The sequence below is a fragment of the Lepidochelys olivacea genome (assembly GCF_965140295.1).
Source record: "Lepidochelys olivacea isolate rLepOli2 genome assembly, chromosome: 16".
Classification (NCBI taxonomy): Eukaryota; Metazoa; Chordata; order Testudines; family Cheloniidae; genus Lepidochelys; species Lepidochelys olivacea.
In genome coordinates this window covers 8,180,752-8,203,195 of record NC_140426.1, presented here as the reverse complement: position 1 = coordinate 8,203,195, position 22,444 = coordinate 8,180,752, and the positions used below count along the sequence as shown (strand labels likewise).

The 22,444-nt window shown below is 46.4% G+C and overlaps 3 protein-coding genes across 6 annotated transcripts in view; 1 reads left to right on the top strand and 2 right to left on the bottom strand.

The window, feature by feature from the left end:
• The window catches only part of DPP7 (dipeptidyl peptidase 7), a 30,808-nt gene extending 16,277 nt beyond the window's left edge, over positions 1-14,531 (top strand). Inside the window, exons 9-13 of one of the 2 annotated variants that reach the window (XM_084649787.1) lie at positions 11,151-11,269; positions 11,350-11,506; positions 12,232-12,296; positions 13,157-13,227; positions 14,081-14,531. In XM_084649787.1, coding sequence (XP_084505913.1) covers positions 11,151-11,269; positions 11,350-11,506; positions 12,232-12,296; positions 13,157-13,227; positions 14,081-14,213 — 545 coding nt within the window. In that variant the 3' untranslated portion in view covers positions 14,214-14,531. The remainder of the gene's footprint in view (positions 1-11,150; positions 11,270-11,349; positions 11,507-12,231; positions 12,297-13,156; positions 13,228-14,080) is intronic. The other variant, XM_084649788.1, reaches the window with a different exon arrangement.
• LOC311531924 (kelch-like protein 13) lies at positions 1,019-12,225 on the bottom strand. Of its 3 annotated transcripts, none has more exons than XM_084649786.1 (4): positions 11,825-12,225; positions 6,790-7,042; positions 3,882-4,042; positions 1,019-1,654 (listed from the first exon to the last, which is right to left on the bottom strand). In XM_084649786.1, the coding sequence occupies exons 1-4, from the start codon at positions 12,011-12,013 to the stop codon at positions 1,262-1,264; spliced, it is 996 nt and encodes a 331-aa protein (XP_084505912.1). In that variant the 5' UTR covers positions 12,014-12,225; the 3' UTR covers positions 1,019-1,261. The 3 variants fall into 3 exon arrangements, 2 of the variants coding, with proteins under 2 accessions (XP_084505912.1, XP_084505911.1); XM_084649785.1 differs by lacking the exon at positions 11,825-12,225 and adding an exon at positions 9,131-11,144; XR_014714309.1 differs by lacking the exons at positions 1,019-1,654; positions 11,825-12,225 and adding an exon at positions 9,131-11,144 and having other exon boundaries at positions 3,968-4,042; positions 4,243-7,042.
• Positions 14,532-17,738: 3,207 nt separating the features above from the next.
• MAN1B1 (mannosidase alpha class 1B member 1) overlaps positions 17,739-22,444 on the bottom strand; it is a 29,611-nt gene continuing 24,905 nt past the window's right edge. Inside the window, exon 13 of the mRNA XM_084649784.1 lies at positions 17,739-20,746. Coding sequence (XP_084505910.1) covers positions 20,543-20,746 — 204 coding nt within the window. The 3' untranslated portion in view covers positions 17,739-20,542. The remainder of the gene's footprint in view (positions 20,747-22,444) is intronic.

Sequence of the window (22,444 nt, the reverse complement as noted above, 5' to 3'; positions counted from 1 at the left end):
CTATGGAACACTTTGCACTGCAGTGGCCCAGGAACCTTAACACTTCACAGACAATGAATTAACCTTTCACCTCCCACATGACGTAACTATTAGCTTGGATCTTGCCCATTTTTTCAAAAGTGACTTTTAGGGTATTTCTACACCGCCAGGGAAGGCGTGACCCTAGCACAGGGCTAGCTTTAACCTAGCTAGCAAGGGGAACAGTAGTAGGGAAGATGTGGTGACATGGGCTAGCAACCACAGTACAAGCCTGCTGGGGACCCCAAATACGTACTTGGGTTGCTAGCCTGGGCTGCCACGTCTTCATTACTGTTGTTACCCATGTTAGTTAGATAATAGCTAGAATGGGCATGCCTACATATGCTGCAATCAGATCTTGTAGACATACCCCTATACTCTTTGGAGCCTCAGCCCCATGAACTTTCAGTGAGACTTAGGCTCCTGTGTCATTTAGGCCCTTTGGAAAATTTTACCTATACTCCAGCTCAACCAAAAGTTACAGGCTCGATTCAGCAGTCCCTGCTGGAGGTTGTCTAGCCTGTGTCTGCAGGAGGTCAGACTAGATCAGTGATTCTCAACCTATTTACCATTGTGGGCCACACATGCAGCTCTGTGTTATGTGAGCCACATCCACACAAGATATATACTACCCACATGGCCTTAAGGACGTCACATGGGCCACAGCTGTGTGCTGATTGGGCCTCAAGTGGCCTGCGGGCCATGGGTTGAGAACCACTGGTCTAGATTATCCTAAAGGTCCCTTCTGGCCTTAAAAATCTATGCATTTCTGTGTTTTATATTGGGCTTCTCACTGCACGGGTGAGAGAGAAGGGTATCTAACATACCTGCCTAAGGGGACTTGTAAGGAGATCTTTGACATTTTAAAACCTTTGAGTGCAATTTGCAGAGTAAAACACTTCTTTAGAAGTGCTCTATTTTTAAAAAAATAACTGAACTTCCTCTTCATTCATTTCAAATAAGGTTTGCATATGTTAAAGATTTAGAAGGGAAAATATTCTTTATTTTTAAAAAGAGAAGTATCCAACCCAGCGCATTGCGGCTAGGACATGCCTCCACTTCCTCTTTCATTTTTCCCGCACTGCCACCTCAGCAGTGCACACCAGCAACATGCTAACGTGCTGCTCCTAAATCACAAGCTGCAGCGTTTGGCTAGGAATTGAGGAGAGTGGTTAAAATGCTACGGGCATTTGCCACGTGCTCTGTCAGAGCAGCTCCTTCACGGATCCAGTTCCTGCTCCCTTTAAAAAGCCGAGTGGGGCTCTTGTTTGTTGGTGATGAACAAGCTGAGAGTGGATCTCTTCCTGCTGTTGCCACCGGGTGAGCACTTCACTCCTCTCTCCTGCTGGTCAGCTGCCATCTCACAGGACAGTTTAATCATGCAGGAGGCGTGGTCTACCAAAGCATTAGGCAGGGAGCCAGCTTTCTTCCATAGCCTCCCATCAGGATCATAGATGAACACGCCATCTTCTTTACTCATGCGTCGCAGAGATCCACCTCCTGTGATATAGAGTCTGGAGTGGAGCGCAGCGATACTGAACTGGCAGCAGTCAAAGGGGGATAGCGTTAGTGTGGTCCACTGGTCAGTCATTGGACAGTAATTTTCTGTCTCGTTCACTTGAATCCATTCCTCTGCCTGCAAAGATCAACACTGATTTGCCACATGACAGTTTGGGTGGATGGTACTGTAACACTGGACTCTTTCAGTCTAACGATTCCCCACCCAATGAGTGATGCCAGGGTCTTAAGACATGGTTAAAGGCAAATTGTGTTCTTAAACTATTTGCCCACCAGGGGCCTCAGGATGCCTCCTTCAGAGTTGAAATGTGGCAGTCAAATTAAAAACGAGGAGAGTACTCATTGTTTTTGCTGATACAGACTAACACAGCTACCACGCTGAAACTAGTCAAATTAAAGGTTTCATTGTAGCAGTCGTATTAGTCTGTATTCGCAAAAAGAAAAGGAGCACTAGTGGCACCTTAGAGACTAACCAATTTATTTGAGCATAAGCTTTCGTGAGCTACAGCCCACTTCATCAGATGCATTCAGTGGAAAAAAAAAAAACTGAATGCATCCGATGAAGTGAGCTGTAGCTCACGAAAGCTTATGCTCAAATAAATTGGTTAGTCTAAGGTGCCACTAGTCCTCCTTTTCTTTTAGTCAAATTGAAGGTATCCTAAGAAACCCAACTGGAACACCGAAGTGGTATCAGAAAATGGCTCTGAAGACGGGTTGTTCCTTTCTGGAAAATGGAGAAGGAAAAGCAAGTGCACCTAGGAGCTGAAACAGCCCAAGTTCTGGTCTGTCCCCTTTTGATTAAAGGCACCAGGGGGAGCCCCGAACGGTGGGTTGGGTTGTGTTGTGTCATGAACAGCAGCCAAGATGAAGCTTGGGGGAGAGGAGGTGTCATCCGCAGCTCCATCTACATCAGTGCACCCTCTACATTGAAGGCTCCAAGGGCTGGTGTTTTTGCACCCACTGATTTAACCCACTTAAATACCTGTCTGAATCTGCAGATTAGGGCACCATGCTGGGATAGGCAGGTGGCCAAAACTGCAGGCACAAAACCAGAGGGATCCAGTTAAAGGCAGGCCTGAAAACCTGCCCCACCACTGAGTCATCCTTGATGTCAGTAATAACATAAACCATGTGTATCCTTATGCATTGAGCCTCTGCCTATGGAGCAAGAGGCTGGAGGCAGAGGGCTTGGGGACACCACAGGAGCTGTGGTTGCAGTGTGGTGCACGGCCCGGAGCAGGGTTGCTTGTTACCCTTTGAATTCTATTCCCTCCTGGAGGAGTCTCCACCACAGCATTTAAAGGGTATGGAGACACTCAGAGAATCCTTTGGAAAGGCAGGCTGCCACAGGACAGCCTATTCTAAAAGAAAAACCCTCACCTATGTTAACCCCCTGCAATGAATAAAACTGAAAAAGCTTTTAGAAACCTGATTTACTTGATAGTTCTCTCTCTTATGGCCCTCATTACCATAGTATCTGAGTACAGCACAATCATTCGTGTATTTATCCTCACAACATCCCTGGGAGGCAGGGCAGTGCTATTCTCCCCATTGTACAGATGGGGAACTGAGGCACAGAGAGACTTAGGCCTGATCTACACCTAAATATTAGATTGAGCTAGCTTCATCGCTCAGGGCTGTAAAAACTTTGTGCCCTGTGTGATGCAGTTAGGCCAGTCTGACCTCTACTGTTAACATGGCTAGGTGACAGAAGAATTCTTCCGTCGACATAGGTACTGCCTCTCAGAGATGGATTACGTATAGAGATGGCCAAACCCCTTCCTTCGATGTAGGAAGCATCTACACCACGGCAGCCCCCTAGTTGTGCTGCTGTAGCGTAAACAGGTGCTAAGTCACTTGCCCAAGGCAGTCTGACAGAGCAGGGACTTGAATGCAGGCCTCCCAAGCTCTAAGCTAGCTCCCTACTCCCTGGACCATCCTCCTCTCTGTTCTGCTTGCTTTCTGCATTTCTCTTGGCATGTGTGAGGAGAATCAGCTCATCAGTTTCACTCCTGCATTAGGATGTAACTGCAGAGGAATGATGATTTGGCTTTTAAAACATTTCCATCGATGCTGTAAATATTCTTGATATTGGTAGTAACTAGGATCTGATTATCACAGGGCTGCAACTCATGAAAACAATTTTATAGACCTAGGCATTTCTACAGGCTTATGGGCCTGATTCACCACTGCATTAGTACACGGCAAGACTGAAATCCATTGAAATTAATGACATTTACAGTCATCAAACTGGAATAATACAGTGCTGTAGAGGAGGACCTGTAGGTAGAAAGCCTGCATCTGGGGCCCAATATGGCTGTTTATAAGAACAAATCCCAACTTACAGCACTTAAAGTCCTGCCTCCAATACAGAAGATCCGGTCTCTGATGGCAGCCATTCCATGGTCGCACCGGGCAAAGGTCATGGCACGGTTAGTGATCCAGCGCCGCAGGCGAGGGAGGTAGCTGTATGTGTCCCTCAAGGTCTTGCCAGCAGAAAAGCCCCCTGGAGGAGAGAAGTGTGGCTAGAATCCCTCTGCCCTGCTAAAGCTGTTTTCATCAGAGGCTCATGGCACTCTGCAAACAGGTGTTAGGGGGCCTTGCCAGCCATCTCTGCCTGTCATGGTGAAAGGAGAGCGTTCCAGCTCCATATGCAGCCTTTCCAAGGTGCTGTACCCTGAAGACCCAGCTGTCTCTCCTACTCACCAGGAAGGGCAGGACGTTGTTACAAGTGGTGTGTGCCAGATGAGCATCCAGAAGTCTGGAGGTTTTAAAATCAAACCTCTTGGATATGAAAAGTGTCTCCTGCAAACAGGTTTTCCCCCCACAAGATTTTATGGTGGCACGTGAGGTAATTTCCAACCCAACCAGGAAGCAGGAACAGCCTCTCTTGGGGGATCTGCTTCCACCAGGCACCAGGATGTGCAAAGATGCATAAAAGTGACTATTTAAAAAGAAATCTGTGCAAACTTCTTTCAGTTTTCAAGTTTTCCCTGATTCTTGAATCTGAGCCAGTTCCTGTTCTCTAACCATTCCCTGGCTCTAAGACACCCATCACGTGGGTCTCTCAGGGCTGCAGGAGTCCAGCTTCCTCTCTTTGAGGCAGGAGGCTACTATTTGACAGGGCACACCCCTTCATGCTCGCTGAACTGAAGAATGCAGACCATGTCAGAGTCTTTGAGACAAAGAAAAGGGAGGACAGGAGGTCAAATGTGGCTGACACAACACTTACCTCCGGGTTTTCCAGGCTGTGTGTAAACACGCTCCACCCCCACGCTGTCTGCTTGGGTACAGCACGTTTTAAGCTCTCATACTAGCATTGCATGTGTAATTGTTCACTATGATTGGACAGAGCTGTGGATAAGACCTCCTGGGCTAGTACTATGAATGGGATCATGTGATGGAGCTGCCTATGATAGCAGGGGACTAGATTCAGTGACCCAGGAGTTCCCTTCCAGTCCTGTGTTCCTATCTAACTTCAATGAGACATTACTATGGTATGTCAGCACTTCAATGTTTTTAATGCATTCATTCTCATGACATCCTGGGAGGTAGGGGAGCATCTTTATCCTCATTGTACAGATGGGAAACCGACACAGAGGCTAAATGACTTGCCCAAGGCCATGCAGGAAGTCTGTGGTGGAGCAAAGAATTGAATCCCAGTCTCCCAAGCCCAACGCTAGTGCCCGAACCACTGGGCCATCCTTCCAACCTATGTCGGATGGTCACTCTGGCTGATGCAAGAATGTCGCACTGGATCCAGGGTTGGTTAAGATGTCATTTCAGACGGGCTTTTATGCTTATTTGGACACTAAAATAGAACTGATCTCAGAGTCTTACGCTTCAGTGTCCTTTTCCTAAAATACCACAGTATAACGACATATTAAATGCAACATTCAGGTTGCACAGTTAAAATCAAACCAAAGAGGTCTGACTCGATCCTAATGATCATTTCTAGCCTTAAAATCTATGGAAGTCAAAAACCAAAGGTTCCTACTTTAATGTCAAATCATCTTCTAGCACACAAGCAATAACATAAGTGTCATTGTATTGATGATGTGCTTTCTTTTGACATGAGACAGGACTAGCGATGACTGTACATTATACTACATGTCCAAGTGAACGATTGCTGAAGGAACCCCTTACTTCGTGTATTTCCAGATGTGTTTAATACATTGCATTAGGTAGTTGTGTCATAGGCGGGGCTGGTAGCACTGCCTATTATTGTGGGTGCCCAACACTTCCCGTTTATAAGACTCTGTTTTCAGTTCCTTATAACTTTGCCAAACTTTAAGTGGTTAAACTGAAATTTTCCATGATGGGTGTCTGCTTCAGGCTGAACCTTGTTTGGAAAATTCCAACCAGAACAGTGTCGCTGTTTCCAAGATTGAGGCTAAGGGAAAATACATTGTTTTGCTATGTTAAAAAAATTCTGGCAGCTTTTTCTTTGACAAATTCTAGTGTCCCCATGCTTTGGGGCAGGGGATGAATGGGGCAAGAGGTCCTGTGGAAGAAATACTTTGTGATCATGTAATTAATGAAAGTGCTTACGCACAAAGGGACTGAATTAGGGTTGCCCAGGAAACCTTAATTTTGGCATTTTCTAACTTTTGAGTGTTTGACTTTGCAACCTTGGTAACATTCTTTTACCAAGTGCATGGAGCATGCGATATGCAATTAGTAAATTATATTGCAGTAGTGCCAATGGTCCCTATAAGGCTTGGGGCCTCGTGCTAGGCGCTGTACAGAAACATCAGCTAGCCCTTGCCCTGCAGAGCTTACATGTCAATTACTTTTTGTGCCTCACTCCCTAGGATGAGCATTCCAGAACAGTGCAGGGGATTTAGTCCCACATCTTCCATTAAAATGCATGTCACATATGTGGCTAAACATGCGGCAGTTCTTTGGAAATCTCTCCCTAGCTTGCTTTCTTAAAGGAAAGCAGCTGGAATTTGGCCAAGACACCATAATCAAAATTCCTGTTCTGACAAAACGTGCAATGGGATGTTTGACTGCAGCCGGCCAAGATCTTATTGTAAGTCTTCTCTGCAAGACGATGCCCTCTGATGTAACGGCGGGCATTCGTTCGGGAGGAGGAGCACCACTTACTGATTCACCAACAGTACCCCCTACACCACTACGGATTTCCCTGGTCAATCGCCCATCCAAGCACTGTCCTGATCCAGTCTAACGTGACCTCTAAGGCTACCGGTAAAAGCAAAGTAGCTACATGAGTTAGAAGAGCAGTGTTACCTGAAATGTAGAGGATTCCCTTGTGGGTGGTACCTGCGTGATCGGCCACTGGCACTGGAAAGGGAGCAGCGTGCTCCCACTTGTTCTCTGCAGGCTGGTATGTTTCCATGGTGTTGGTGAGCTTCCCCAGCAGTGTCCCACCACCCACAGCCAGGATGCGATCGGACAGCACATCCGCGTGGAAGCGTGTTCGCCTCTCCAGCATGCTGGAGACCTGGAGCCACGACTTGTCGCGGGGATCAAAGCGGAACACCTAGGATCACAGTAGAGGGAATAGTGGTCACTGAGCAAGTGGTCACTGAGATCCTCCAACAGGCATGGCTTTAAGAACTGTTATGCCCTGCAGTCACGGGGTGTGTCTGCAACTGTGTAGACGTACCTGATCTAGCTTTAATCGGCCTAGCCTGGGTACCAGAGCAGTGAAGCTGCAGCTTCATGGGCTTTAGTGTGGGTTGTACAAGACTGCCTAGAGCCCTGGCTAATTACAGGGGGAGCTGCCCCATGCCTAAGCCTGTGTTGCCACAGCTTCACGGCTCCCACACTCAAGCTGGCTAGATTAGAAGGAGCACAGAACGTCTACATGTGCTGCAGTCACAGCCCGAGGTTCCAGGGTAGCCCCCCGTCAGCTGCGAGGGCTAATACATTCCAGCCTGAGTGGTTCCTTTAAATGGCACTTCGTGTGCCCCACATCTAAACACACCTGCACGGCTTTGTCTGCGCATAGGGATGAAATGCTATAAAGCTTTGCTAAGATCTGTGCAATGCCCCCTCCACAAAGTTACATCTCAGGCCACAGCGAAAGCCACGTGTGTTTCTTGAGCCATTCATTTAAACAGGGCAAGTGATAGGAACCTGGTACAAGGCTCTGTGCTGTAGCATGACAGAGATGAGCTGTCTAGGGAATTCCACCTGACCCCTGGGGAAACTACCACAGCGAGGGCTGTCAGAACAAGGCTTCCAGCTGGAAACCCGTGTTATCCGCCTTACTGGACAGAATTTGGCTTGATCTTGGGTAAAGTTATACAGCAGCCAGGCTGGCATGTTAATTCGCATCTAGCTGTTAGCAGAGAGTGGCTTCAGCAGAGAGTTATCATCACCCTCTGTCCTCTTGCTACCAACTGACCAGCGCTGCATCCCAGCCTGGTCTGAGGCTTCCCATCTCCTGGGCAGAGGTGACCCTTTTTGGTGGTGTTGAAGGGACTAGACCAGAAGAGATCCCGGCACGCTGGCTCAGTGCTGGTAGCACTCTGCTGCTTCCTGCAGCCTCCCTAACTCCTTCCTGTTAACTCTGCTTGGGGGGACAGAGTTTGCTAGAAACCTTGCGGGGGGGGGGGCAACCAGTTTGGGCTCTAAGCACAAAGTGACAGCAAGTGGGGTGCTCACCTGGGCTAACTTTCTCTAGCTAACCCCCCCCAAACAATGGTGTCTTACTCCCTAGGCAGGGGGAAGACATTGGAGCTGAGGCACGTGGTGGGGGGAGGGGTATTTGCCCTACATGGGCAAGAGAAACAGGTTTTTTTTGTTTTTAAAGGAGTCAAACTGTAACTCTTGCCATTGCTAGTGCAATTCTTCTGGCCGGGGGAGGGTCTGAATACGATCCCGTTTCAGTGGCACTGGGTCAGGCAGCTGAGGTCAAAGGCCATGAGGCTTGATGGATGTGGGCCGGTGTTCTACTTCAGGTATTTGAGGTTGGCCTGGTTTGGGGCTGGCGTACAAGGGTTTCTGATGCGATCCACGGAAGTGGAATATGCTAAACAGAGTGGGAGAGTTTGACTGGGCTAACTTGTCTCCTAAAGGACATGGTGGGAGCCCTGTCGCTAGAGGGATTTTAAAACGGGGCAGAGCACTAGGAAATAGCGTGTAGGAGCAGTCCTGCCCTGGCCAGCCTGGAGGAGATGACTCCGTTCCGCTCTCAAACACTACTCCTCTTGTACCTCTCCAGGAGAGTGATGAGTGATTCAACACGGTCATTACTCTACAGCCATCCTGAGCAGTGCTGTGAACCGGAGGGAGACATTCTCGTGCCAGGCAGCTCTTTTTAAATGAAAATCTCTCTACAGGGCCATTTGTCTCTGCCGTGTTCAAAGCCAGCGCTTTCCAATGAACATTAGGCAGCTAAATAAAGGGTCTGATTTTTTTTTCCAGTTACGCAGGACACCTGAAACACCCGCTGACTTCAGTGGGAGTTGTGAAAGCTCAGCGCCTCTGAACATTGACTTTAGGTACCTAGTAGGGAAATTAGCCTTACCTCACCTGAGCCTTTATATGTACAGAACTCCAGTCCCAGTATTCCCTTTGACTACTTGATTCCCTCTAACCTAAAGCTCCTTAAGCACCGTACCTCGTTTGAAGGCTGTTTCCCTGCAGGATCAAATCTGGATTGACCGCCGATGACAAAGAGGAAGTTATTGATCACAGCTACACAGTGGTTGTAGACAGGTGTAGCGAGTTCACCTATCTTTCTCCATGCACTGCAGCTCTCATCCACAACCCACATGTCTCTGCAGATTCTGTTGTCCGTGGTTCTGCCACCAAGAACGAGCAGCATAGAGGAGCTGGAGCGGATGCTTGTGTGTTGGGTCTGCAGGGCTGGCTGAGCATACAGCTGGGAGTGGTAGCTTAGAGCCTCCTGGAGGTACCTATGGCATTCCGAGTCTGTCCTCATAATGGGGGTTTCCTGCACATATCTCTGCAGATCCCGTAGAGGAATGAGAGGAAACCGGATTCGCTTTAAAATATCTGCCGCTCCTTTCAGCCTCACGCTGTCATGCAGCAGCCAGCTTATGGCCGCGTTGAACAGCTCCAGCTCAGTGCACCCAGCCATGTCTGTCTTGTCTAAGATTTCACACAGGGTCTCTCTGTCCAGCTGCTTCATGCACTGAGGATCAGTCAGTATCTGTTTGTAGTGCTGCCCTACGTAGTTCATGGCTTTCTGTCTCAACTCTTCTGGCCCAAGCCTCCGAGCGATGTTGAGTGTGTCCAGGCAGTTCTTGTGATTCAGGCCGTCCTCCAGAAACTGAAAGCACAGCTTGATCACTTCCCGGATGAGCAAGGTTTCTGCCGCCTTGAACGTCTCTTCGACGTTCTGTAGGGAGAGGTCCAGTTTGTTGGAGTAAATGAAGTTGAGAACATTCCTCAGTCCCCCAGCACTGATGGCTTTCAGCTGCACATTCGCATCGGGGCTCCCGGCACGTGTCGTGTTTCCAACAAACAGGATCTTGCAATAATTGCTCGCTGAAGCCAAAATGATCTTGTGCGCTGGAAAGCGAACCCCACCTGCCTCCAGCGTTACATCACACAGCGCGTTCTGTGAGCGGAGGCTGCATGCTCCGGCCAGGAGTTTAGCCAGGTACGTGTCCGATGTGAGAGAGAGGCTCTGAGTGCTGAGTGACATCCCTCTGAAAGCTGCCTTGTGAGCAGGAGGGGTGAGGAATTCTCTGCAGGTGTCTATAGGGAGTGACTCCTGCCCCCCATGTAGGGGTTTTCAGTGGAGCCTTCAGTCCTACTTCTGGGGGAGCTGTGTCTGTCGGACTCTCCAGAATCCAGTCTAACAGTCGGCAGAGGAGACCAAGCCACGGCTAGCAGTACTATAGCTGGTATTGGTCTGTAGTGTGTTCCTTTTGGGCTACTCTCTGAGCCGGTCATTTGAGTGGCAGGCAGCGAACAGTCCTTCCTTCTCTTCTCTATCTGCTAATTATTCATCCACACAAAGGCGCCCAGTCTCCTCCAGCTCCCATGCTACGCCTGATTGGCTTGTATTGGCCAGGTACTTGTTTTTCATCTGGGCAAGTCTGGGCACGTCACCCTCCCTTTTTCCATCCATGATCAAACAAAATTCTTTCTTTGCAGGGCTGGCATTGGCCAGTTTGCTTAAGTTGCTGTCTTGAAGCTGCAGTACATTCACCCTGGGGGGTGGACAGCCACTAGCCTTGTGCAGTTTGAGAATTTGGTTCAGGATAGTTTGTGTGAGACTCTACTACAGCTGAAGTGCGTTAGTCTGAGACTCACGCAGGGCAGAGACCAGATTTGGAATGAGATGGGAGAGCCAACGAGGCAAAAAGACCCAGGGGGCCTGTTCCAGATGCTGGGTGTTGCAGAGTGGAAGGCTCTCTCACAGCCAGCAAAGAGATGGTGATGGTTTTGCTGACCTAACGACTAGGCAGATGGAGAGCTGTGATCTTTACTACAGCCTAGCTCAGAATGGCACACAGCCTTCTAGATCTATTACCCTGTCCACACCCCCTGATCTCCTTATGTCTTCTCTGGCTGGTCTCCCAGCTTGAGTTCTTGGGGGTTGCTCTGGGTAGCGCAGCCATTGAGCTGTTGACAGCCCCGCTTAACTCTGTCTTTCTGCTTGGCAGGAGTGTTCTACAACTCAACTAAGATGGTGCCGTGTTATGACATATACGAACAGTTCAGAAAATGTTCTGACCCGACTGGCTGTGGCCTTGGCCCAGATGCCGAGGCGTGGGACTATCAGGTACGCGGCTCAGAGGAATCAGTGGACTTTAATACAGATCCTCCCGCTTTCCATCTTGACGGTTCCCGTTTCCATCACAGGCTTGTACTGAGATCAACTTAACCTGCAGCAGCAACAACGTGACCGACTTTTTCCCCGAACTCCCGTTCACCGAGGCCATGAGACAGCAGTACTGCTTCAACAAATGGCTCGTGCACCCGCAAAGGGACTGGTTGCAAACAATGTTTTGGGGCAGCGGTAAGCTGCATGTTGCTGTTTATTCCTTTGCATCATTTGTGTATTTCCCCACCACGGTCCCTGCATTCTGGTCTGGATACCTTGATACCATTAAGGGGAAGGGCTTGCTCAATTATAATGAATATACACACAGATTACAGGTGGCAAGTGATTCGTACAGTTGCAGCTGTTCTTATTTATTTAAGGACTGCAGTCAAATCAACTAGCCTCTCCTCCCGTTTCCCTAACGCTCCCCCACTGCAACTCCCCTCTAGGGCCATAACTGTGCCCTACCCTCTCTCCTGCCCCAACATTTTGCTGTCTTTTCCCAGCTCCTACCTTGACTCTGCCTCCTCCCTCCCTGTTGATTCTTGCACCAAAAAAGCAGACTAGCACCAGTAAAGCATAGAGGCAGGTCATGCTTGGGGTGGAGCTGGAGCTGGACAGGAATGGCATGGCTTCTTTCTGGAAGAGTGAGCAGCAATCTCCTCCTGGCACAGCTTCCTTTCCACCTCCCGCTCTGAGCATCTGCTCGTCATGCACATGTTGTTAGAGGGGAGGTGGTGGCAAAGTCCAGGAGAAGCCTGGCTTTCTGTAATCAGCCCACACTGTAGTTCACTTAAACAAGTGGAAAACCAAAGTGACTGCCAAGAATTTTTTAAATTTTCCACTGTCATTTGCACACTCTGAAGCAGCTAAACAGGAGCGTAAAGAGGCCCCTCAGATATGATCTGTGTGAATTTCAGACCTGAAAGCTGCAAGCAACATCATATTTTCAAATGGAGACTTGGATCCATGGGCAGGCGGTGGTGTAAGTATCTGCATCGCTATGGGCTGACCACAGGTGTGAGATAGATACCCCAGTTGTTAGCCTGGCTGACCTCACCCTTTCTGTCTAGTGTTAACAGACCACCTTAGGCTGCTCCATGGAAATGCTGAATGGCTACAGAGCAGGCAGCAGTTGCTCATGTCCCTCCTGTTAAAGGGGTATTTTTGCTCTGCTAAACTATTTGGCAGCCCCAGAACACTTGTGGCAAATGGTAAGTTCGTCTATCAGGGAGGCTGCTTCTTTCTGCCAAAGAGGGGATTTGATTTTTTGGCTTTGCTGCAGCAAAGACCACTTCATTTTAGACATAACCGCTCTTTGCACTAGCTTCTGCTGGTTCAGAATTTGGGGAAATACCCACAGCTAGTTCTACTTCTTTTGCACCCCTCCCTCCAGCTCCGGTTGCTGTTGGAAAGCCAACTTCTTCCCAGTTCTGAGCTACAGCTGCCCTAACACCCTAACTTCGAGCTGCTGAAGATCAGATTTGTGCAAACTAAAAATGAATTCATTCTCCCCAACAACCTGATGCAGCCAGGGTAACACCTGAAAGGCTCATGGTTCTGGAAAGATCGGTTTTATTGGGGAAATAAGCCTGGCCACAAACATTAACACTTTTTACCTGTAATGGGGGAAATGTCAATTTCAGTTGAGAAAACACATTTGACTTATTGGGAGTGGGAGGAAGACAAGGGCTTATGATGATCCTGACACACCTGTACCTGTCCTGCTACTGACCAGGGCAGCGTCCTGTTGCCCTTCCTGGCTCTGTCTTTAATTTTTAAAGCCCATATTCAAACACACTTGTCTGGTATAAGGAGTTTGACTTGCACATTTTATTGTTCCAGATAAATAGTAACCTCAGTTCCTCACTAATTGCGATAACCATTAAGGGAGGCGCTCATCATCTGGATCTCCGGTATGTAGCCGGTAACCATAAGCCTTTGCTTACTGCCTCCCCCTTGGCCTGGGTGATCCCAGCAATGAAAAACAATAGTAACCTCAGCAGGAGACAGTCCACCAAACACTGCTGAAACACTGCTTTGGAAGAAGAGCCTTCTCCTTACCCAACTCTGCGCTCTTCACTCTGCCTTTCCTTGAGCATGGAAATGGTATTTGGTTGGTTCGTAGCCGCTTTCTCACCATGTTCACTTGGTCTCATCGCTGAGGAAGGGCCCTCTTGAGCAGGGCTCGTGCCAAGTTGTTCTCAGTGCAAGCTCCTTTACAGAAAAGTGCTTTCTTTCTCCCCCAGTAGGGCCAGCACTCTGCCCCGACAACCTGGATGCAGTTCACACAGCAACATCCCACCACTCGAGCTTTTCTTCCTTAATCAGATGCTTGAGCACTGAGCAGAGGACAGTAGTGTGTCTTCTGTCCTGAACTACCCAAACTCAGGGAGGGCCCATTACTCCCTTTCCTGTAGGCATAGTGACCACCTCCCCACCATTATTTTGGTTTGTACTGTAACTTATTTCTCAGGGTTACACGCTACTAGAATGGTTTAAAGGTGCATAGTAGAATGGTAAGCAGGTGGTCTGTCTGCAGCCTTGTTCCCTGTGGCTGGAGCTATTCTACACACAAGAGGGGAAGCCCTCCTATGACAAATGTTTTATGTAAGGAAACTAGATCCTTTGCACCTCCACTAGCTAGACTCGTTATAAATGAAATCCCACTGTGATGCTTGAGAATGGCTGCTCTGGCCTCTGAGTAACTGTAGGCTCATGTTGGGATATGGACAACTAACTATTGTATATGCTTGGCATTCCCCGCAGAGGATATAATCCAGCTGATCCTCCATCTGTCACAGATGCACGCAACCTAGAAGCAAGGATTATCCATAACTGGGTGAAGTCTGCTAGGATTGAGAGAGCCTGGGAGAAGATGTCTGCGGGTCTATCACCGTGAAGATATCCATCCAGCCACGAGCAGGAATGTTGTGCTGCTGGGGTGTGTACCAGAAAGCACAAGGGTGGGAGCCATCGGAACTAAGTGTGCGCGGACCATCTGATGAAAATGTCAGTTCAAGTGGCTGTATGGAGGTGATAAAAATTCACCTGTCTAAATTGTGAGTCAGTCAAGTCTGTCAAAAGAAAACGAGTCGGCCAAATCCATTGACTAAAGGCAATAGCACTTTCCACTGGTCACATGCTTACCTGCACTGTACTAAAGATGTGATTGTAATGGGAGGAGGAGAGAATAAAAGCTTGCCTGTGTTAGACCATTCCTCAGGAACTGGGTCATGCTTCATGTACATGCTTTCCAGAATGGTAGAGGAAAGAATGGGGCCCTGCTAGGAGAATGAGGGATGATTATTCACAGCCCACAGCAATCTCCAGTGTTACACAGAACTATAGGATATGTGTAGCTTATGTTCAGCTAGGAACAGTCTGTCTTCAAAGAAATGCTTAAAAGGAGAAAGTTCTCTTGGGTGATTTGTGAAGAAGTCAAGTGAGGGTACTAGCTGTCATGATGAGTGAGTTGTAGGATTCAGCTGAAGAGAACAGTTTCTCCAGAAAGATTATAGTTACTTTTAAAAAAAAATCTCTGGGTCAGTCAGCTGTGGAGTAGAGACTAAAGTTTGGAGAGCAAGTGCCTTGGCTAAGGTAATCCTCATGTGAACAGCTATTGTACAGGAAACAGCATTCCTAGTGAATAAGTCGTCACATTTCCAATTATGACACCTACATTTATTTTAAAATAAATTACAAGTTTATTAAAGTATGTGATAGAATTCCAGGGGCTGGCTTTTGAATATAATCAAAGTGGATACAAAAAGGATATTTTTCTCTCACCCTGAGAGGTGAAATAAATTCATCTTTGCACATTAACAAGTAGACTCTTACCTACTGCAAATACTGTGTACCAATAAATACTAGCAAGACTGAAAAAATATTACATCTTAGTAATTAATTATATGCCTTAAAGTGAAATGTATCACCTTACAATGATTACACAGGGGCAGGTGGGGGGCGCGGGGGGATTTGGAAAGCCTCCAACAAGAGATCATCCCAGGCTCCTGTTACTTAGGTGGGCAAAGTACAGCACTTGTTCAGCTTCTTACCATTGCTCAACCCAATGCTATGTTGGTTAAATTTACACTGGTGAATCTCTGCTTCCATCATGCCCCAACTGGTTCAGATAGATACTAGGGCCAGTCCTTGATACTTTTTCACATGATTCAAAGCAGACCCTCCAGGCACTGGGAGTAAGTTTCCCACATAGAGCAAGGAGTAGTACGTAGATTCACACAGGTTAAAGCTGAAGCATTCAGCAGTTAGCAGGGTTCATAGTGCCCCATGAGAGGCGTGCTGAATGTCTCTATAAAGATGAGAGGAGAGACTGGAAAGGAGTAAAGTAAACTCTCCCCCAATGGAATCCCCACCTCTAGCTCCCAAGATAAACCAAGGCCAGGTGGATGTTTCTCTTGGCAACCTTTTATCCTTGCTCTGCTATAGGAGTTGCTTCTTGATTACATTGCCTTGCTAGCATTCCTAGCTCCTGGAAAGCAGGAACCACACTGAGACCAGGGCCGTGCTTAGGCTCTGTCTTTGCCACATGATGCATTAACAAAGCAGCTAGGCCAGGAGTGAGTCACCTAGAAAGTACTCTCCGAGCTAGAATCTTTGAACAAGTGGTGGCCAGTGGTCTGCTCTCTGCCCTTTGGGTGACTTCCAACTTTCCACTTCAAGAGGAGGCAAGAGTTCTTTTTAACCCTCTTGCACCTTTTGAAAGATTCTAAAATATGAAATTTAACAAGGAAAGTAGTTCTGCAGATTCGATTTGTTCCTCTTTAGGGGCTAAAGGGGGCTGAAAGTGGCTAAAAAAGGAAAGTCGGTGAAGTATAGAAGAAATCAAATAGTAATGGCTTTTAGATGATATAGTGTGGGGATAAATTAGATATATAGCAAGACTTACAGCCATAATTCACTTTTCATCTTGTCAGAAGTAACTCCATCAAATGGAGGAGCCAGGGGGAGTGTCATGCTTCAAAATCTGCTGCAGATTTCTGTGGCAGACAAATCTGACCTCAGTTCAGTACAGATTTCCTTGATGGATTTTAAACCTTGGGTAAGAGGAAAGGGTATACAGTGAAAACCTAGTTATCGAGTACATCCTACAAAGAGGCAACTGGGAGAGTCACAGCTATTGCAAGGACATACACCATTACCTGGAAAAAGTTTCAGAGTAACTGGCTTAGAGAAACGGAAAGAACTAGGAATGTTTTCACAAGACATGAATTGCCCAGCTGGATTAAGACCTACAGCAGTGGCTTTGTTACCAAAAGGCTCACCATTCCACTGTATCATCACATACAACCATATGGAGGGTAGGGGCAAGTTCCAGAAACAGTAAGAAATGCTGCCTCTGGTTACAGAATATAATAGCTTAACTCAGGGCTTGAAAAATCCACACACAAGTCAAAAACTTTCCCTGGGCAGCATGAAAGTTTGCGTCATCTCTTCCAATAGTATTTAAGATTTCATTTAAAAAACTGAAGTTTTTAGTCTTTCGCATTGTGCCAATAACCTTCCAACAGTGAATAAGTGCAGTATTTCTTTGAGGCTGCAGCTACACAGATGCAGTGTTTCTACTGCAGCTATGAGACTGCCAAGCAGCAACGTGAAAACAACTAGACTTATCAGTTTCATTGCTGCTGTTCAGAATCCTGAGAGCAGCAAGGAAACTTATCTTCCTTTCACTTTCAGGCTGCTGCTTGAAAAAGCTCCCAGCAGCAGAAGTACTGTAGTTTCCCAGGTGAAGAACCAAAAAAAAAAAAAAAAAAAAGGCTAGGAAAGCCTCCAGCAGCAGAAACTTGCCTTCTCCTCAACCCCTCACGACAGATGCACTAGGAGAATGGAAGGCAAAGCTTCTTTCCCTCCCAGCAGTTGGAGAGGATGAGTGGAGCTTCAGATTTAATCAGACTCTTAACAGGACGATATAAAATATGGAGGAGGCCCAACAGATTCCAGGCACAGCACCTTGGTAGAAATCCCCATACTTAAGGGGTGGCAGTGGGGTTGGGCTTCTCAAAAGGGGGTTTCACTTTTGCCCCATATCTATCTTTCAGATCTACTCTGCGTTAATAGAAATATTCTTCCAAGCCCTGGTTTAAACTCTGGTACCTAAATGAGACCCCGCTACTAGCCTCACCTGTAAGTATACAGTACTTCATGGCTGTGGCCATAAGCAACAAACCAAGCAGTATTTATTCCTCCGTGGAGGCAGTCACAAGTACGAATGAATAGTCTGAGGGGGTGCACTTTGTTTTGTTTTGTTAGAATTAGGCAAGGCACTCAAGCTCTTGGAAAGTAACCAAGGCAGCTCGCGGCAAAAGAGTTTTTAACATCACTGGATTAAATTATGGCCTTTCCACAACAATCCATTATTTGAGTATGGGAAGTGATTCAATAAATGGAGATGCCAAGTAGATGGATTATATTCACTGCAATTAAGGCTTTGGTTCAAAGGACCATACAGTACCCGAATGGAAACTTTACAACCAAGAATGAGCACTGGTCCTAGCATGCCTGGAAAGTAAGAGGATGTGCTGTGCCATCAAGGTGGAGTATTGCGCCTTTAAACTTCACAGACCAATCAGAGGCAAGAAAGTATCTTTGAGGGGGCACAAAAGCAGGTCATGACATAAGCAATTAAAGTTTTCTCTTCAGCAGTCAGAAAGGGAGCAATCAGATCGCCAGTTGTCAGACTATTTAGGGCCTACATGTTTCAGGCATAATAAATGATAGTTTCAAACTGACATTAGGTTTCTGTTCTACCCTGAGCAGAATGTTGACCAATATTAAACAAAACATTAACAAAAAGGTAAGATTTGACAAAAACTACCAGTTAGGGTAAGTTAGTTTCCTAAGACAGCATGAAGCCAGAGAAGAAATAAGTCAGACCAATAGCTTTGGAATAGAAATTTAGGATGGGGGGGAAGGGGATAATGTTTACTCCTCCCTCCACTTTATTCATTCAGAGTGAAATTCATCCCATATCCTTTTACTTGTATACTGAGCTCATGCGATATGGAAGGAATCGCAACACCACCACAACACACACGGAACCCTACAATGCCATTTTTGCAGAGTCAAATGCTTCTAAGAGTGCAACTGCACTTTATAACCTCAACACAGGGCTTAAGTGATACATGGAACCTTGCATATGTTCTCTGCACTAGGGTGTATATTCACCTCCTGAAAATTAACTCTTAACCCCCCCTTAAATATAACCAAGATACTCCGGAATTCTTATGAACCATGTAAAAATCGAGCAACAAAACAACTGTTCAGGCTTTAGGGTATGGCTTCTAAATTCCAATGTGCACTTAAGGGGGAGACCTTGGGAATTGCAAGATTACTAAACTTCTTGAATTTGTGGACCACGTCATTCTGCATAAACCTGTCATATCAGCAAATCCCCAACTCCCAGCATCAACAAACTTAAAAAAATGGTACCTATATATATATATATTATATATATTACACACATATATAGAAATATAATTTGCAGTAATTGTTTCTTCACTTCCATGTGCCATCATCAGTACAAGGAATGATAAGTACTGCCTATAGATTTAAAAAGTGGTCCAAATAGTAATGTCCTACTCCAGCAAGACCAGGTCTGGCAAGACAAGTTATAAAGACACTGGTTACTTTACAAAACAGAAAGTTACATTTACTGTTAAATCCATAAGTATAAGTGAAAGTGAATTGCTATGGGTCAGCTTTACATTACCACGATTTCTCAGCCCCAAATTTAGAGCGGATTGTGCCTATACATGTACCTGTAACCTCCCTTCTCATTCATGAGACCCGTGGGAATGGAAACTATGACAGGAAAAGAGACCCTAAAATACAAGTGAACTAGCGCTTTTCTCCCACAACTTATTAGTGTCCACAGGACTGCGTAAGTTAGCTACAGAACCAAAAGGAAAAGTGTTTTACTTTCAAAATTCATGTTTTGAAACTCATTTCCAGAAATAAAAATGCAAGACCCCTAGACTCACAGAAGATACTTTTATCCATAAACACTAGGTCTATTTTCTCCTCAAAGCACGCAAACAGCTCTCTACAGCAAGTCTACTGGCAGTATTAGCGAGGGGGAAGAATACCCTTTCAGTAGGACCACATTCTGAATCCATGCATTTAATTCTATAGGTGAACGTAACACTTTCAAACAAGATACTTCAAAGAAGAAAAAAAGAATTAAAAATCCCTCCTTCTTAATCCATAGTAAGACAAATAGTAGGAATTACTCTGTACAACAATAAGCCTCACTGATCCAACATAACATTTTTAAAATCCAAGATCTGAGAAAGGTGAGTTTGAATTACACCTAATGTGCTCACCAGCTTTTCTATAGCTCAACCTCGCAAAGCAGCTTTCAGTCAGAATACCTGAGTCTAACTGATGCAAATATATATATATAAATGCATGTATGTATATTGTTTGCTTTTCACATTGTCTCCTGCATTCCTGCAGATAAGTTAAAAAAAATTGCAATACATCTACAAAATTGTATACCACTTTGAGCTAAATCAGCAGCAAGTTCTGTACTCAATTTGCCACCATTCATTCATTTTAGCCACAGCTCTAAGACATCGTTCAAAGTGCTCAATAAAATTCAGATACTGTACTACAGATGTTTTTGTAATACAACTTCTTTCTTCAAACACAATGTTGCACAGCTCATGGATTTGGAATGAGATCAAAGTGTTATCAATATTACTGACATCTCCATTTTTACTGGGACAATGGTACAGTTCTCCGTCTACCCCACATACCATATGGAGATATTACAGGCTCATACCATGGAATGAGCTGGAGTCAAGCTTTTCAGTACATCCTTCTCTCCAGAGACAATCCTGTGCTATAAGACAACTTATCGCTGTCCTGAAATCTAACCAAAATCTACAGAGAATGGCATGAGTGAGTCACTAGTTGCTCAGAAACCTATTAACCTCAGGGTCCACACTGCAATTGCTTTCCCAACCTTGATGTCTGCATCAAATCCAGGCAAAGCAGTACAGTGTGCAAAAGTTGTCCATCCCCGAGCTAAAGCACAGAGTTAGATTTAAGACTGACAGATTTCTCTAAATCAGAGATGCTTTTCCAACTTTTTAAAAAAACAAGAAAGGGTAAATAGAACAATTCTCTGCTATCCCAGTTCAAACCCTGCACAGTAAAGTGACTCAAAGTAACATCCCACTGCCGAAGGAGCCTACAGTACTTCTATGCTGGTGCCCAGATAGGAAGGGGATGAGCTTCTGTGTTAAATACATATTTGTCAAGGTTGATTAGGTCTACGTCATCCGAAAACAGCAGAAACATATACTTGAGTGTTTCTCCAAGAAAGAAGCTTTCCATCTTATCTCTTGGCTCTGGGTTACTGGGGTTCTGGACGTTGTTAATGGAAGTATAACCACCTGAAGGAACCTGTGAAAAAGATAAGTAACAATTTTATATATTTCTATAAGCGAAAAAACTTGTGTTACCTACAAATTCTCAATTTTGATTAAAAAAAAAGAAAATAAGCATTAGAAAAGCAGGCAGAGCTTTCAAAGTAATATTTTGCAACTTACATAAAGAATTTCAATTCTGAAGCATTCCAAAACACTTTGCAAACTGATACACAAACTACATACAGTAAAATGAAGCCACATCACTGTGAAATGTTGCATGTTTAACAGCAGAAAGAAATGCTACAAGAAAAGTAAAGAGGACAATGTCCAGTCAAAACTGCAGAAGAAATTTGAGGCAATTACTGTAATTACCAGGTTGAAATTGGTCAGGACAACAGGTTTAAATACCCATACTCTTGAGAAATGGTCATGAAAGATCCCATGACCCTAAGCAGCCTGGACATAATTTTATAGCTCATCCAAGAGATACTTCTAGAAACACAGTGCTCCTCTCAGGTTATGCTGGAGCATTGGCTCAATACAAACACAAAGGGAAGAGTGCCCCCTACTGAGACATTAACATTACTTCCTGCAGCACTCTCTTTTCTCCTTTGAAAGCTTCCACCCAACTGTTGTACCATCCCAGCCAGATCTTGCTTAAGCGTTTGGGAGATCCGACACAATCACAGCAGAAACTGGATGGTTTCAAGGAAGGATCAGTAAAACTTTGCTGGACTAAAATTCATCTATCAAATTATCTTTGTTAAAAGGTAAATTACATGGGAGTAACATCCCATCTATGACACATTCTTCATCAACATCACAACTCCGTTATTCAATCTAATTATTTAACACAGTGGTTTTAAACAGGGGGGTCTGCAGCCCCCATGGGGCTGTGGGGCCCACAGCTGAAGCCCCGAACCCCAACACCTCGCCGTGGGGCTGAAGCCCCGAGCCCAGGGGCAGAATGGGGGAGCACAAGAGGCTCTGCCCCCCCGCAAACAAACTGTAGTTCCTTACCCAGAGTGGGGCAGTCCCAGGGACAGCTCCACCCCTTACCCACTTCTACTCCCTCAACTTCCATGAAGCCCTGCCCCGTGGCCAGGTCAGAGGCTGGAGCCAAGCAGAGTGGGGCAGTTACTGCTCTGGCTGGTGCCATAGAGAGGACAGCCACAGCATTCCCCCATCTCCTACTGCTGGTGCCCGGGTTTGCAGCTGCTCCTCAGCTTCCAGCCCCCTTTGAGGCTGGGAGCCACCTCAGCAGGGGGACCCAGCTCTAGGGCCAGCAGAGCCCTCAGGGAGCATCAACCATGGATGGGGGGCCTTCCCCGCACACAGCCCCTAGCTACCTGCACCCTGAGCTACCCCCCTGCCTGCACACAACCCCTAGCTACTCCTCTCCCCGCATTCTGAGCTACCCCCCCGTCTGCACACAGCCCCTTGCTACTCCCTTCCCTGCATTCTGAGCTACCCCCCCGTCTGCACACAGCCTCTTGCTACTCCTCTCCCTGCACCCTGAGCAGTTTTCAAACTTTTAGAGCTGAGCCCCCTACCCCTCTTTGAGTTGTAATTTGTGGTTGAGCCCCATGCGCTCCCCCGCCCCGGCTGCAACCCAGACAGGCTGGGTGGCCTGCTGAGGTGAGTAAGGGGGTGGATGGAGCACTCCATCCTTGGGCCCTTCTGTGTGGAGCTGGCCAGAGCCCCACTGCCCCACCCCCCAAAAAAAATGGAA